The sequence below is a fragment of the Lutra lutra genome, chromosome 12 (genome assembly GCF_902655055.1).
Source record: "Lutra lutra chromosome 12, mLutLut1.2, whole genome shotgun sequence".
In the NCBI taxonomy this organism is placed as follows: domain Eukaryota; kingdom Metazoa; phylum Chordata; class Mammalia; order Carnivora; family Mustelidae; genus Lutra; species Lutra lutra.
The window spans coordinates 88,782,582-88,796,487 of record NC_062289.1 but is presented as its reverse complement, the minus strand read 5'-3'; the positions used below and the strand labels follow the sequence as shown (position 1 = coordinate 88,796,487).

The following is a 13,906-nucleotide window of genomic DNA, read 5'->3' as shown; positions in this document are numbered from 1 at the left end:
CAAAAGTCACAACGAAGTTGGGGATTTGCTGATATGTTATTTCTTCTAGGGAGAAGTTCTTAGGTGGTTTGGTGCCACGGGCCTCTCTGGTGGTCCGGTGGACCTTGTGGGTCACCTGTCTCAGAATAATATGATGAAAGGCAACCTATTAAATGCATAGATGGCCAAAAGCAAACCAGTGATCCTGAAACGTAGTCGTCAAAATGTTCTTCGACAGCGATGTGGAGTAACGTGTGCTTCCTACATTCCTTATATAATGGGATCTAGTAGCAGGTCCTAAAAGACTGTAATTCTGAAGCCGTGATAAGCACAAATGGTATCTTGAGGCATGTACAGCAGCTGGGTGGAAATGAAATTACTTCGTTTCTGTTGATGACAGTCGCTACCACTGCTAATACAGCCGTGGCTTGTTGCCTACGTTTGTAACAGAAAGGAATGCTCAATTCAGTTCAAGATTAGTGAAAATAAAGACGTCATTTTAAAAATCCAAATTTAGACCCTTCAGCTTTCCCCCGAGTAAAGGCCTCCCAAGTCAAGGAGACAGGCTTATGAGACTGTTTCGCCCTGAGAAATTCTGTGGGCTGAAAGCATGAGTCATTTTTGTGAAGGCATGACAGAAGTTTCTACCAAGTGCCAGGTATTTTCTAGGGCATCTGGTGGGATCTTTTCAACAGTCTCGTCAGGCTCAGAGAGGTTGAGTGCCTCATCCAAGGCCACACAGTGTTAGATGGCGGATATTTTAAAGAACCCATGTCTTCCCGAATCTAGCACCTTCCTTCTTTCCACTACATCCAGATTATTAACTATGTGAATAGAAATCAGGGTCCAGTGGGTATAATCAGGGATAGGAAGGTATTGGTGGGGAGGGGGGGCCCTTGGGGTAGAAGGCTGTGGTTTCTCCGCATCATCTCAGCATTTTCCTCATTTCACAGTTGGAGAAACAAAGGCTTAGCGAAGCGACTGCTTTATCTGAGCTCACTGGGTTAGCGAGAATGTTGGGCTGGGTGTGCTACAGCTTCAGGTGTAGGGGGGTGGGTAGAGGACTCATTTCTGGGGCATTCTATGAAGACTGGGCATTTCCTGGAAGTAGCAGGTTCTCTGCATTTCCAGGTGACTTGGGATCAGATTCAAGTCCTGTTCTCCCCCACCCACCTGCAAGTAGTCTTCTTGGGAGAAGCATGAGGAGGGCTTTGAATATCTTCCTCTTTTTTTTTTTTTAAGATTTTATCTATTTATTTATTTGAGAGAGAGAATGAGAGAGAGAGCACGAGAGGGGAGAAGATCAGAGGGAGAAGCAGACTCCCCATGGAGCTGGGAGCCCAATGTGGGACTCGATCCTGGGACTCCAGGATCATGACCTGAGCTGAAGGCAGTAGCTTAACCAACTGAGCCACCCAGGCATCCAGTATTTTCGTCTTCATCTCTGTTTTGCTTTTCATCCAAACAGGGTTCCGCTTTGCACAAAATCGTAAGTGCCATTAAAGTTTTCCCATATCCCCAGTTCCTGAGGGGAGCCCTGGTAATTTTCATAAGTTAGACACTGTTCCGTGTCCTCCTGCCTTGGTTCGTCTTGCATGGCATTCTGCATCCCTGTACGGACAGTCTTCAGATTCTTTTTGAACCTTGTATAATATTCCATTCTCCACACTGTCAGAGTTGACTTAACCACTCATTCATGAAGGCATTTAGGCTGTTTCTTGTTTTTTCCCCTATTACAGACAGTGCTGCAGAGAGAAGCCTCATGCTTATGTCTTTGCACACAGACTTGGACAACTTTTTTTTTTTTTCAAGATTTTATTTTATTTATTTTTTTTTTTGAGATAGAGCAAGAGTGAGAGAGAGAGAACGAGAGTGCGAGAGTGGGGGAGGAGCAGAGGGAGAGGGAGAAGCAGGCTCCTCACGGAGCAGGAGCCCGATGTGGGGCTCGATCCCAGGACCCTGGGACCATGACCTGAGCTGAAGGCAGACAATTAACCAACTGAGCCACCCAGGTGCCCCTGACTTGAACAACTTCTTAGGAAAATGTATAGTAATTGGATTGCTGCATCTTTATATTGTGTGTTTTTAAGAAAAGGGCTGCTATCCTGTTGCCTTCCAGAAAAGAGCTGGGTCACCCCTCCGACTGTGATTCTCCTGCCCACAATTTCCACATTGGCAGCCCCCTCCCCTGCCTGGATGAGTGCGTGTTCTAGGCCAGACCATTCTTCTTTTAGGTGTGTGTGCAAAAGCTTCTCTTGATTCTCCCTTTGGTCTTGGAGCCACCCCTCCTACCAGGTCCTCTGCAGACTCCCACTCTGACCCTCCCACTCACCTGGCTTCCAGTGGGGGTCCTGGGGCTGCTGAGCACCCCTCCCTCCTTCCCGGAGAAGGTTTCTGTTGCAGACCCCTAGCCCTCATGAAGAAGAGAGTGGGAATACTGGTCTGAAAGCTGAATGCAAGGACATGTGGGTGGTGTCTCCTAAGAGGATGAGGAACCACATTTTCCGCCCTTGGGAGGATGTTATTCATAAGACATGACTGGGTTTTATTCTGCTTGGTTCACCTACTCAGACCACTGAGGCTCTGAAGGGCACACAGTCTGTAAGTGATGGAGATGGGACGTAATCTGGATCTGCCTAATCTTAGATCCCATGCTCTGTGCTCTGTTTCCTTTGTCCCTGCCCTTCCTTCTCCCTTCCTTCCTCTCTCGCCCTCTCTTTCTCTCTGCCCCTACTCTCTCAAAACAATGGTGTAATGAGGACGCTTCCCATTTGTGGAGCACTTGCTGTGTTCAGTCTTTGACACATACTAATTCATTTCTTCTCTCAGCAACGCTTTGAACTGGGGATTTTTACTAGGCCTATTCCACAGATGGGAAAACCAAGGCATGGAGGAGAAGTTAAATATTAATGTCTGTGGTGACAAATACAGCCACTCAAAAGGAAATTCGAAGGCACAGGCAGCAAACTCCCCAGATTAAGGTAACGGGAGATCATACCTGAGTATCCTAGGTGGTCACTGACTTCTTCACTAAGGTTGGATAAAGACCTCAGCCCTGTTTTAAAGATGGAAACCCAGAAGTTCAGTCTAAGTGACTACTCAGCTCTTCTAGCTTTTGAATTAGGGAAGTCAAAGACATATACATTAGGTTGAAGTATTTCAAAATGCCATGTGAAGAGGGGTTCCTCATGGGAGATGATCATTTGGTTTTCGGCATGCACATAGAACTGTTCATAAGCCTACTTGCCTAATGTATAAGGCATGAAAAATTAGTGCGTGAATATGTGTGTCTGTCACAGTCGGTGCATTCGGGTATAATTGGATCACGGTGCTCATCAAAGACTCCTTTGTTTCTTATTCTGTGATGCATTTCTGGTGGATTCTTTGACCCTTTGGTTCCGCCAGCAGGGGGGATCTGATCTATCAGGGCACTGATCAATGTTATTTCCAATCTTCTCTCTTTCAGTAAAGAATATCCCGTGGTTCCCAGGAGCACAGTAAGACAAAAAGTAGCCTCCAACCATAGTCCTTTCAGCAGTGAGCCTCGAGCTCTCTCTGCCTCATCGAACTTGGGATCCCAGTACCAGTGCGAGAATGGTGTGTCTGGCCCCTCCCAGGACCTCCTGCCCCCACCCAACCCATACCCACTGCCCCAGGAGCACGGTCAGATTTACCATTGCACCAAGAGGAAAGGTGAGTGTGATGACCCTTTTCTGTGTTTCCTTCCTTTCCTTGGGGGGAAAAAGTACACTTATGTATTTGAAAAATGTAAGCAATATAAAAATACATGGAAATTGTAAGAAATTCAAACTGTTCAGTAAAAGTTAAAGGATCTTCCTTTGACATGTCTCCTTCAGTTCCCCCCTTCCTTGGGGAAAACCGTTCAGTCCTGTTTAATGCGTTCACACATATGCACATGTGTGCACGTGTGCAGAGACACATAAAAATAGTTGTTTCTACTTTTAACAGTTGATATTGGACTGTTTTGCAACTTGGGTTCTGAAGCTCAAGAATACGTTGTAGATGATCTTTTCATGAACGTCCAGCTGCCTCGTGCTTTTTTTTAGCTGCTGAAGAGAAAGCAGAGTTTGTGTTCACTCCCACGAGTGGGCAAAGGTGGCTGATTCTCGAATTTCTGGGTGTATTATAAGCCAGGCTGCAGGAAGCCTTCTTGTAGTTGGATGTGCTTTGGTTTATGTGCTAGGGTTTCTCTTAGGTGGATGGATTCTGAGCTCTTCTCTCCTTTCCAGATCAAAATCAAAATCAAAGAAAAAAAAAGGAAAAGAAAATCTCAGCTGATCTTCTCTCTCTTGCATTTTGTCTTTAAGTTTGGTTTAAATTCTGTCTGAGACCCTTCATTGTCTTCTTTGCCAAATGAGATATGGGTGGCTTTTCCCAAGTCATCTGAGTCGAGGACTGTAACACCAAAGGAAATTTCTGGTGGCACATGTTTTGAGCCAGAGTCGAAGCAGGTGCAGTTGAGTTCAGCTTGATAGAACAGTCACTTGTGTGAACAGCAGACCGGCACAGGGAGGACAGTGTGGGCGACAGGGCCCAACGACACAAGCTCAGGTCTCAACTCTGCCACCAGCTTCTTGGGTGACCTCAGCCAGTCGTCCTGGCCTCTCTGTGCCTCAGTTTCCCGCCTTGTCAACAGTGCTTGAGTTCCCGAGAGCACCTGATACCCAGTAAGCGCCCCGCGTTTGTCAGGTCTGATTGTGGGAGGGGCAGGTATGGCTCCAGGAAGAGCATCCACAGAGGAAGAGAGAGCTGTTTCTGAGTGAAGTTTTGAGAAAGCAGATATGGGGGGGGGGGCAGGGACCAAGTACAATGGGGATGAATCCCACCTTTGCCATTTGCAGATTTTTATGATTAGGGGCAAATTCCTTAACTGCTCTTAAGCCTTTTTTTTTTTTTTTTTAAATCTGTAGATTTGGTCTCATGATTGGACCTGTGCCTTAGGTGTGGTGTGAGGATGTCATGAAAGTGTGCTTGCCGTAGTTAGCACAGGGTTGACCCAATAATCAGTTACTGGTTTGCTCCGGGAGGCCCAAATCTTAGTCTTTAAGAGTGGCCTGCCATACCTTCCAGCCTCTGTGGCCAGCTCGATGCCTTTAGAAGTCCTGTGCCCAGTGTCTGAAACAGTGTCCATTTCTTCTTTCTCTCCCTCCTCTTCTCCTCCCCTCTCTCCCCTCCCTTCATCCCTCCTTTCCCTCCTAGCCCTCATCTTCCCCTTCTTCTTCTTCCTCTTTCTCCTCCTCCTTCTCCCTCTTCTTCTTCATCTTTGTCTTTATTTTCTAAGTCAGCTCATAAGAACTGATGGACAGGGATCCTGCGGCAGTCTTCTCTGAGCTGAGGTTACTTGAGGAAAGTAACACAGTCTGACTATTTGACATTTACCGATCTCCCATTTTGAAGCAGGGAAGGACTGTCCTTGGTTCAAGCCTGGGACTGGGGAGCTGACCCGGGTGAGGCTGAGTTTCTAGACCTAACCTGAAGCCTGTCCAAGCTCCTTGAATCTTGAAGTTCTGTACAATGTTATCACCCCCACAGGCCCCCTGGCCCAGCTCCCAGCGTGTCTACTGCTGCCTGGGCTCGAGACCAGAGGCCTGCAAACATGCCCCCCTCTTCAGGCAGGAGCCAGGGGTTAAGGATGTCCCCTGGGGCACAGGTACCTGCACGAAGTTTCTGGTCTATGTCCTGTTGAAGGGAAGCCCTGCCCAGGTTCTGTGCCCTAGCCTTTCGACAACACTACTGAGTAGGTGCTGTTATTCACCCACTTTACAAAGGGAAACTTAGGCTCAGAAAACAAAAATCATGTGCTGTTGGTTCCCGAAGGTAGAATTTGAACCCATGCCTTGTCTGCAGGCTCTGCCTGAGCTCCGAGTCCCATTGTAGACGGTCCTCATTACCTTTGCTTATCAGCCATAATCCCCAAAACATCATCTTTCACTAGAGATCGGTCTGGAGACTGAGTCAAATGTACTGCTTAAGAGCTCACCAGGTTTGAATTAAGGAGTTCCATCAGTTAAATGCATGCCAGCCCAAAAGAAGGGAAGGAAGAAGTTAAAAAGCATCCAGGTGCTTTTTAAGACTCAGCATTTACAGCAACATCTTTGCAAAGGTTTTCTCCTAGAGGGTGGTGTGAGGTGGCTTTAGGGGGTGAACTCTTCGGATGGCAGGATCCTCAGGTGAGCACAGGGTCAGCTTGAGGCGGCCACTGGGGAAACCAGACTCGGTGGCCGGTCTCCCGAGGGACATCCTGGCAGCTGAGGCTTTCCAGAAATGTGGCCACGGGCAAGCTGTTCGCGTTCTCGTCCTCAGTTCTCTTTGCTGTAAAATGAGGATCTCAGTAGCACCTCCCCTGTAGGGTCATGATGAGATGGAATGAGGGGGTCCATGCAAAGCCCCTGGAACAGTGTCCGACCCAGAAGTGCCCAGCACATGTTATCCGGCCACTGCTCTGCCCTTAGGAAGCTCATGGTTGCAGGCAGGTCAGATGTATAATTACATATTGTGATGCGACTGCTTGATTACAAGGGTGATCTGATGGTATGGAGGAGATAGGGAACCTGCCGATGCATATGTTATGGGGGTGGGAGGCAGGAACGGGGGGTCAGGGAGGATTTAAGCCAGGATCTGCAGAGTGGGAGCTGGATGGAAAAAGAGGGGAGATGGCTGGGGATCTAGGCAGAGAGAAGGGTATGGGTGCAGCCCCTGAGAAGATGGGGAGCCAGCCCCCCACGGGGGAGCAGACACAAGGCCAGTGTGGCTGGAACGCAATGAAGGGTAGGGGAGGTAGATGAGCTACAGAGAAAGGCAGGAGCCAGCACGCTGCTAGCCCTTGTAAGCCATTTTAAGGACTTTAGATAAAAAAAAAAAAAAAAAAGATTATTTATTAGAGAGAGAGAGAGAGAGAGAGAGAAAGTACACATGAGCTGGGGGAGGAGCAGAGGGAGAAGGACCAGCAGACGCCGTGCTGAGCAGGGAGCCCGATGCGGGGCTCGATCCTAGGACCCCAAGATCATGACCTGAGCCAAAACCAAGCATCGGAGAGTCAAACAACTGAGCTACCCAGTTAGATTTTATCCTAACACCAACAGGCAGCCCTCGGAGGGGTTTCAACCCATGAGGGACATGATGAGGTTTCTGTTTTGAAGCAGGCATTTTGCTGTGCTGGGGGGGGAGGTGCGCGTGGCAGGTAGGGCAGACGAGGATGGGCTCCAGAGCTCTGCGGAGAGGCTGTCGCAGGCTGCGAGGTGGGAAATGATGGCGCTCAGCCCTGGGTGCGGTGCCAGGAGCTGGAGGTGTGGGTACAGTCAGTCCCCAGGACCCGTTGCCCGGAACAAGGTGAAGGATGGCCCTTTTCCACAGGGGCAGAAACTGAGGCTCAGAAGGACTGAGTGATTTGTCCTGAGTGGTCCTGCCCCGGGTTCAAGCCACGGTCTATGCATTCGGGGTGCCTGGGGTGTGCACCGTGCAGGAACCCTTTCACTTCACCACAAACCTCTGTCCTTCCCACCTCCCTCCACCCCCAAAAAGGCACTCCCAGGGACAGGGAACGTTCCAGCCGAGCTCTGTCTGTCCCGAGTGCCTCAGAGACGACAAAAAGCAATTCATCATCAGCCTCCATTGTAAGGTGATAAAGAATCAGCAAGGTTTCCTTCCAGTTTGGGATTCCCGTGAAGTGATGGCTCCATGGGTGGCTTACCTCCTCCCCCCGCCCCCTCTTGGGGCCCCTGCCTGCCCCACTATCTGACTTCCCCTCATTGTCTGTCTCCTTTCCAATGAGCCCAGGAGGCAGGCCCAGTGAAATGTCAAAGGGCCAGGCAAGCCGGAGAGATTCTCGTGTTTGGACCCGACTGTCTCCAAACTATCTCTCCCGATGGAGGGAACCCAAAGAGCCGGGAAGGTCTTTTATCAATGCCACTCAATCAGATCCAGGACCCCGGGCCCTGGGAGAGCACTCATCTGTCTTTTTTTTCCTCCTCCCACCCTGATAACCGGCCCACACCACCCCCCCCAACCTTAGAAATCCAGAGGCAACCCAAATAAAGATTTGAACAAAGCCATCTACTGCCCTGGCTATTCAAAAGGAAGTCAGGGGAGTAGGAGAGGAAGGGGGTTCTGTGGGGTGCGTTTTATCAGTGCTGGGTGCTTTTTAGAGCAATTTCATGTTGTTTTCTTCATTGGATCCTCATTCCAGCCCCTGAGCTGGGGCGGGGGTGTCTTCCATCCCCATTTTGTGGGCGTATAACGGGGGACCAAGAGGTTGGATTGGCTTCCCAAGGTCGTGTGGCTGGTGAGTGGCAGATCTGGGATGCCTTCATGGAATAAATATTGGTTGAGCATTTCCTTTGTCCCGGATACTGTCCCAAGTACATGGGATAAAGGGATAGCAAGGGGGGTGAAGGCTCTTGCTCTCCCAAAACTTGTGTTCTCATTGAGGGGACAGATAATAAGGAAATAAAGAAATGTCATGATTTTCAGTTGGTGGTTCAGTGAGAGTTGGACCCGAGTCTTTTGATTCCCAATTCAGGATCTTCTCACAATACTGATTCAGTCTGTCCCACTTTGAGCTAAAATCTAACACTACAGAGATACACACAACCTTCATCCATCCTTCTGTCCATCCATCCATCTAACCATCCATCCAACCATCAGGTCAAGGTGACCATCTTCTCCTCTTTTCTGGAAAGTGAGTTTCACGAAAGCCGAAAGGCTAGACTGTCCGTCAGAAAGAGCACTGTGCTGTGACCCACAAGGCCCGAATCATAGTTCCACTTCTGACTTTGCCAAAGGTCATCCAACCAAGGAATGGTAGTTCAACAGGATTTTTTTTCTTTTTTAAGATTTTATTCACCTACCTGACAGACAGAGATCACAAGTAGGCAGAGAGGCAGGCAGAGAGAGAGGAAGGGAAGCAGGCTCCCCGCTGAGCAGAGAGCCTGACGAGGGGCTCGATCCCAGGACCCTGGGATCATGACCTGAGCCGAAGGCAGAGGCTTAACCCACTGAGCCACCCAGGTGTCCCTCAACAGGATTTTTTATCCGAATGAACCCGGTCGGCAAGCGAAATGACCCATTTGGGAATAGTGACAATATTTGCTTAATGGGATGAGCAATATAAAAGCAGCCTTGTGAGTTTTCCTGCTCTGGGATCTCCCCAGGCACCTTCAAGCATTGGACAGTCCCCAGAGCCATCTGTCCGATCTTCTAAGAGGGAACAGAGAGGAGACCCATGTGACTCAGACAGATAAGATCTGCACACTTATCATCTCCATTCCTGCAAGAAATTAAAGCATTATCCCCCTACCTAGTCAAGAACTAAGATCGGGATGTGGTGCAGTGATCTGCCCAAGGCCACATGGCCAGGGAGAATCAGAGACAGGCCCTCAAATCTGTGCTCTGGATTGATCACTGAAGCCATTTATCCAGAATCAGAAACCACTAGAAAAATGCAAGGGGCCGGGATATTTCCCAGTGCTACGCGGTGCTCAGAATAGGGAAGAGCTTTCCTGGTATTCAGCAGACTCAGTTGGGTTCAGGACAGGTGGGATGTAATGGACCACTCTTACTACACACCTTTCCAAGACTAAACTGTGGGCCCGTCTCATGGAAGGCTTGATGCTTGACTACCCGTTCCCGGACCGTGGAAGGTAAACACGACTTGGCTGGGAAAGAGGGCTTTGCTGTTGACCGGTTATCGAGCTCCCAGTAAAGAGAAAGGAACCAAAACCGTGACCAAAACAAACACAGGGATTCCATCCCAACCATTGATCACCACCGACCTGAAATTTGGATCCATGCTTTGGAATTTCTTTACAACATGATGAGGTCCAAGAGGAATTTGAGAACACTCGGGACCCGCTTTCATGAATAAGCCAGCCTTTTGCTTTTCTTAGGACTCTGCATCAGATCTTTGGGTTATTAAAGACTGGAATGTGTAATTTTACGATTTTCCAAAATGTGCTCCGGCCTTTTTCATATTATTCTTCCTTTTTTCGCTTGTAACAAATCTGGAAGGGGATCAGAAACTCGGGAATGGTTCATTTGCCTTGTTTTTTTTCTCTTGCCAAGGGTACCCTGCAGCTGTACTCTTGATTATTGAAAAGGGGAAACGCCCTGGTTAAAAGGAAAACCCAAAGGTTATGATTCTAGCAACAATGGAAACATTCAGATTTATGGATCCGGGGCGTGGGGGGGGTGTTGTGTGTGGTGGGGGTGGATGGGTTGGAAGCAAGCATGGAAGCACGAGGTGACTGAGGGAGGAGGTAGGGAGGACAGAAAAAGTCGAGCGTAGCAACGTCTTCAGGACACCAAAGACAAATGCCCCATTGAAAGGTGGAAAAAGTGGCCATCAGCTCATCTGGCTATCTTCACACATCTGGACGGTTGGCATGATGTGTTTAAAGCACCTGGAAGAGAGGCCGCATTTTTGGTTTTTATTCTGGACAAATGTTTGGGTGTCCTATGGGGCCCAGATGTGTCCCAGAAAGAGTCTTGCTGAAAATAAACACGCTTGCTGGGAGGTGGGTATAGTCCCAGCCTAGATGGGTTTACATGGGGGCAGAGTTTTCACCCACCTGTGGGTGTCACTCCGGGCGTGATGCCCATGGAAGGATTCGGCGGAACCCAAACCCAAGCTCTCCTACTTGAGTTGGGGAGCTGTTTTAAAATCTGGTGCAAAACCAAAGGACTCACTGTGGGGCGAAGCTTTATATGCAAGGCCCACCTCCCATTCACCACCTGTCAGCCTCCTGCCGCGTCACTGCTCAGGGTGGGATGGAGAGAGTCCCCCCTTCCCACCTCCAAGTGCACTGAGCCGGACCTCATTATTGGCCGCTCTGGGCCCAGTACCTGGCACTTGGGAGCGGCTCAGTACATCTCTGTTGGAGAACTAGGTGAGTGGCATTCGGTGTGAGAAATCGAGAGAGCTAGAAGCAAGGTGCCATTGGCAAGGAAGGCAGACTTGGCTTGGATTCCAGTTCACGTTCCTTTCTAGTTCCGTGACCTTGGGAAGGTCACTTCTCTGAGTTCAGTTTCTGCCTCTGTGACAGGCCACCTGGAGGAATTACTGTGAGATCAGGCATTGGGGAAGGATCTGGGGACTTGCCCAAGCTCCCGTCCATCTGTGCCCTTGTCCCTCTGTCCTGTCTGTTGCACAGATACTCAGTGCGTGCCCTTGTGTGTAGCCTGGTCTCGAAGAGCAGAGACTCCTACCTAATTCGATGACTTGAATTCTGGCTCAGCAGGAGCTTAGTACAGAATAAGGATCATCTTCTCCCATTAGTTAGTCCCACATCCTGCCCCCAGGCCACTGACCATCACTGCAGAGGTGCAGGAGCGCCCCAGTGTTTCCTTTTTCTCACACACCGCCCCCCAAAGACAGACCTGATTTCTTTGCATGTATTGATTCGAAAGAGACTGAAAGAGAAGGACAGAAAAATCTCCAGGTTGAGGGATAAAATTCCAGCAAAGGAATGAATCTGTGGGACGTTTACACCTTGCTGGAAACTCTTAAGATGGCTTCCCCGAAGGAAACACCTGGAGGCGTGTTACTCTGTATCAGGTCTGCCAAGAGACTGACTGGTGGTGTTTCCCTTGCAGCAAGAGCTGCTTTTGTTGACAGATATCAGGAGATTTACGGGCTTGATTTATTGAATTCTTAGTGGCCCGGTGAGGTAAGTATTATTGACTTGGATTCAGACATGCCGAGCGCAGGTCTCAGGGCAGACGCCTGCGGCCGGCGCACAGTTAGGAAGTAGGAGAACCAGACTGAAACCCAGATGCGTCTACACTTCTTAACTTAGGGTCTGGATTTGAGGGGATCCCTGAGCTCCCAAAAGTGCATGTGAAGCTGTGCTGGGCACATGGATGGTTTTTAAAACGCTGTGTTTCAGTGTGTTATTTTGGAGAGAGCCCAGCCCTTGTGATCATTCCTGAAGGAGGCCGTGACTCCGACCAGTTAGGGAAGACCGTCTTTCAGAGATGGAATGATCTCCACGGCCCTACACCAGGGACTCGATGGAGTCTGGGGGAAGGGAAGTGACTTTTTCAATAAGGAAACGGTGACCCATTAAGTTGTACCAGCTCTAAGAGATATTAACCGGGACTTGCCAACACAGGCATCGGGGAAGGATCTGGGGACTCGCCCAAGCTCCCGTCCATCTGTGCACTTGTCCCTCTGTCCTTCCGTCTGTTGCACAGATACTCAGTGCGTGCCCTTGTGTGTAGCCTGGTCACGAAGAGCAGGGACTCCTGCCTAACTCAATGACTTGAATTCTGACCCCCCCACCCCATTCCATTGTTTAGCAGCTGCGTAACTCAGACCTTGGGCAAGTTGCTTGACCTCTCTGGTCTTCCGTTTTCTGATCTGCAAAGTGGGGACCCTCACAGAGCCCACTCCATGGGGTTGCTGGGCCTGCTGCCTGGGGTCCCTTCCGGAGAGTGCTTAGGACAGTACCAGGCGGAGTAAACGCCGTTTGTGTGCCTTCGTACTGTAATCGTGGACGGTATTGTTCTTACTTTGGTTCCTAGGTATGTTCTGGATTCTGGGGGATACGGTGGTGAGGAGCATAGACCATGTCCTGCCTTCGTTGAATGTGCACACCAGGGCAGAGGGAAGAGATCAGGCATCTTTACGTACTGGGTGTTGTCTGCTCCCAAGCCCTGGCCTCGGTGCTCAGTCTGTGTTCTGGCATCCCTTTGTCAGCATGTCTCTCTGTAGCCTCCTTTTCGTGCTAGAGATAAAACCGAGCTCAGGAAGGTCAAAGTCTTCGCTCAAAGTCTCCACCGTTACTGATCAGAATGGGGGCTATTCCCCCCCACCCCCACCTGGGGAAGGGGTCCTCGAGTCCCGTGGCCGCGTCCGCCTCTAGCCCCGGCCTCACTGGTCTCTTTCCTCCCTCCTCCGCAGATGAAGAATGTTCCACCACGGACCATCCCTACAAGAAGCCCTACATGGAGACGTCGCCCAGCGAGGAGGACCCCTTCTACAGGGCGGGCTACCCCCAGCAGCAGGGCCTGAGCGCCTCCTACAGGACAGAGTCAGCACAGCGGCAGGCCTGCATGTACGCCAGCGCCCCGCCCCCCAGCGAGCCGGTGCCCAGCCTGGAGGACCTCAGCTGCAACACATGGCCCAGCGTGCCTTCCTACAGCAGCTGCACGGTGGCCACGGTGCAGCCCATGGACAGGCTCCCCTACCAGCACTTCTCGGCCCACTTCGCCTCGGGGCCCCTGGTCCCCCGGCTGGCTGGCATGGCCAACCACGGCTCCCCGCAGCTCGGAGAGGGGATGTTCCAGCACCAGACCTCCGTGGCCCACCAACCTGTGGTCAGGCAGTGTGGGCCGCAGACTGGCCTGCCGTCGCCCGGCGGCCTGCAGCCCTCCGAGTTCCTCTATTCTCACGGCGTGCCACGGACCCTGTCCCCTCACCAGTATCACTCGGTGCATGGGGTTGGCATGGTGCCAGAGTGGAGTGAGAACAGCTAAAGCAAGACCTGCTTCCTCGCAGACAGTGGCTAGAGAGAGAGAAGAGAAAGAGAGAGAGAGGGAGGAAGGGAGAGACAGTAGCAGAAAGAACCCCACGGATGACACTTTTCATGTCCTTGTTCAAGTCTTGACCCATGAGAGCCCCGAGCGCTGATCTAATCAGCCGCTGGAAACCACAATTCAAAAAATGTGACTTTGTTGTTCCGTCGCAAAACCAACCGACACAAGATGAGCCCCCACCACTGCCCCCCCACCCAGCCCCACGACCACCACACTCATTGGCCGGCCATGCTCACACCACCTCCAGATGTCCTCCGTGATTCCTTCTTTCGGTCTCCAGAAAGCCTTGCCTTATCGAGTGTTTTAGCCGAATGGTGTAGTTGGAGTCTTCCCTGTCTTGGTGTTAATGTTGACATTGTTATATAATAAATAA

General features: G+C 50.4%; 1 protein-coding gene across 1 annotated transcript in view; it reads left to right on the top strand.

Moving 5' to 3' along the window:
• TBX5 (T-box transcription factor 5) overlaps nucleotides 1-13,591 on the top strand; it is a 45,457-nt gene extending 31,866 nt beyond the window's left edge. The window contains exons 8-9 of the mRNA XM_047698152.1: nucleotides 3,446-3,672; nucleotides 12,899-13,591. Coding sequence (XP_047554108.1) covers nucleotides 3,446-3,672; nucleotides 12,899-13,473 — 802 coding nt within the window. The 3' untranslated portion in view covers nucleotides 13,474-13,591. The remainder of the gene's footprint in view (nucleotides 1-3,445; nucleotides 3,673-12,898) is intronic.
• Nucleotides 13,592-13,906: the final 315 nt, after the last annotated feature.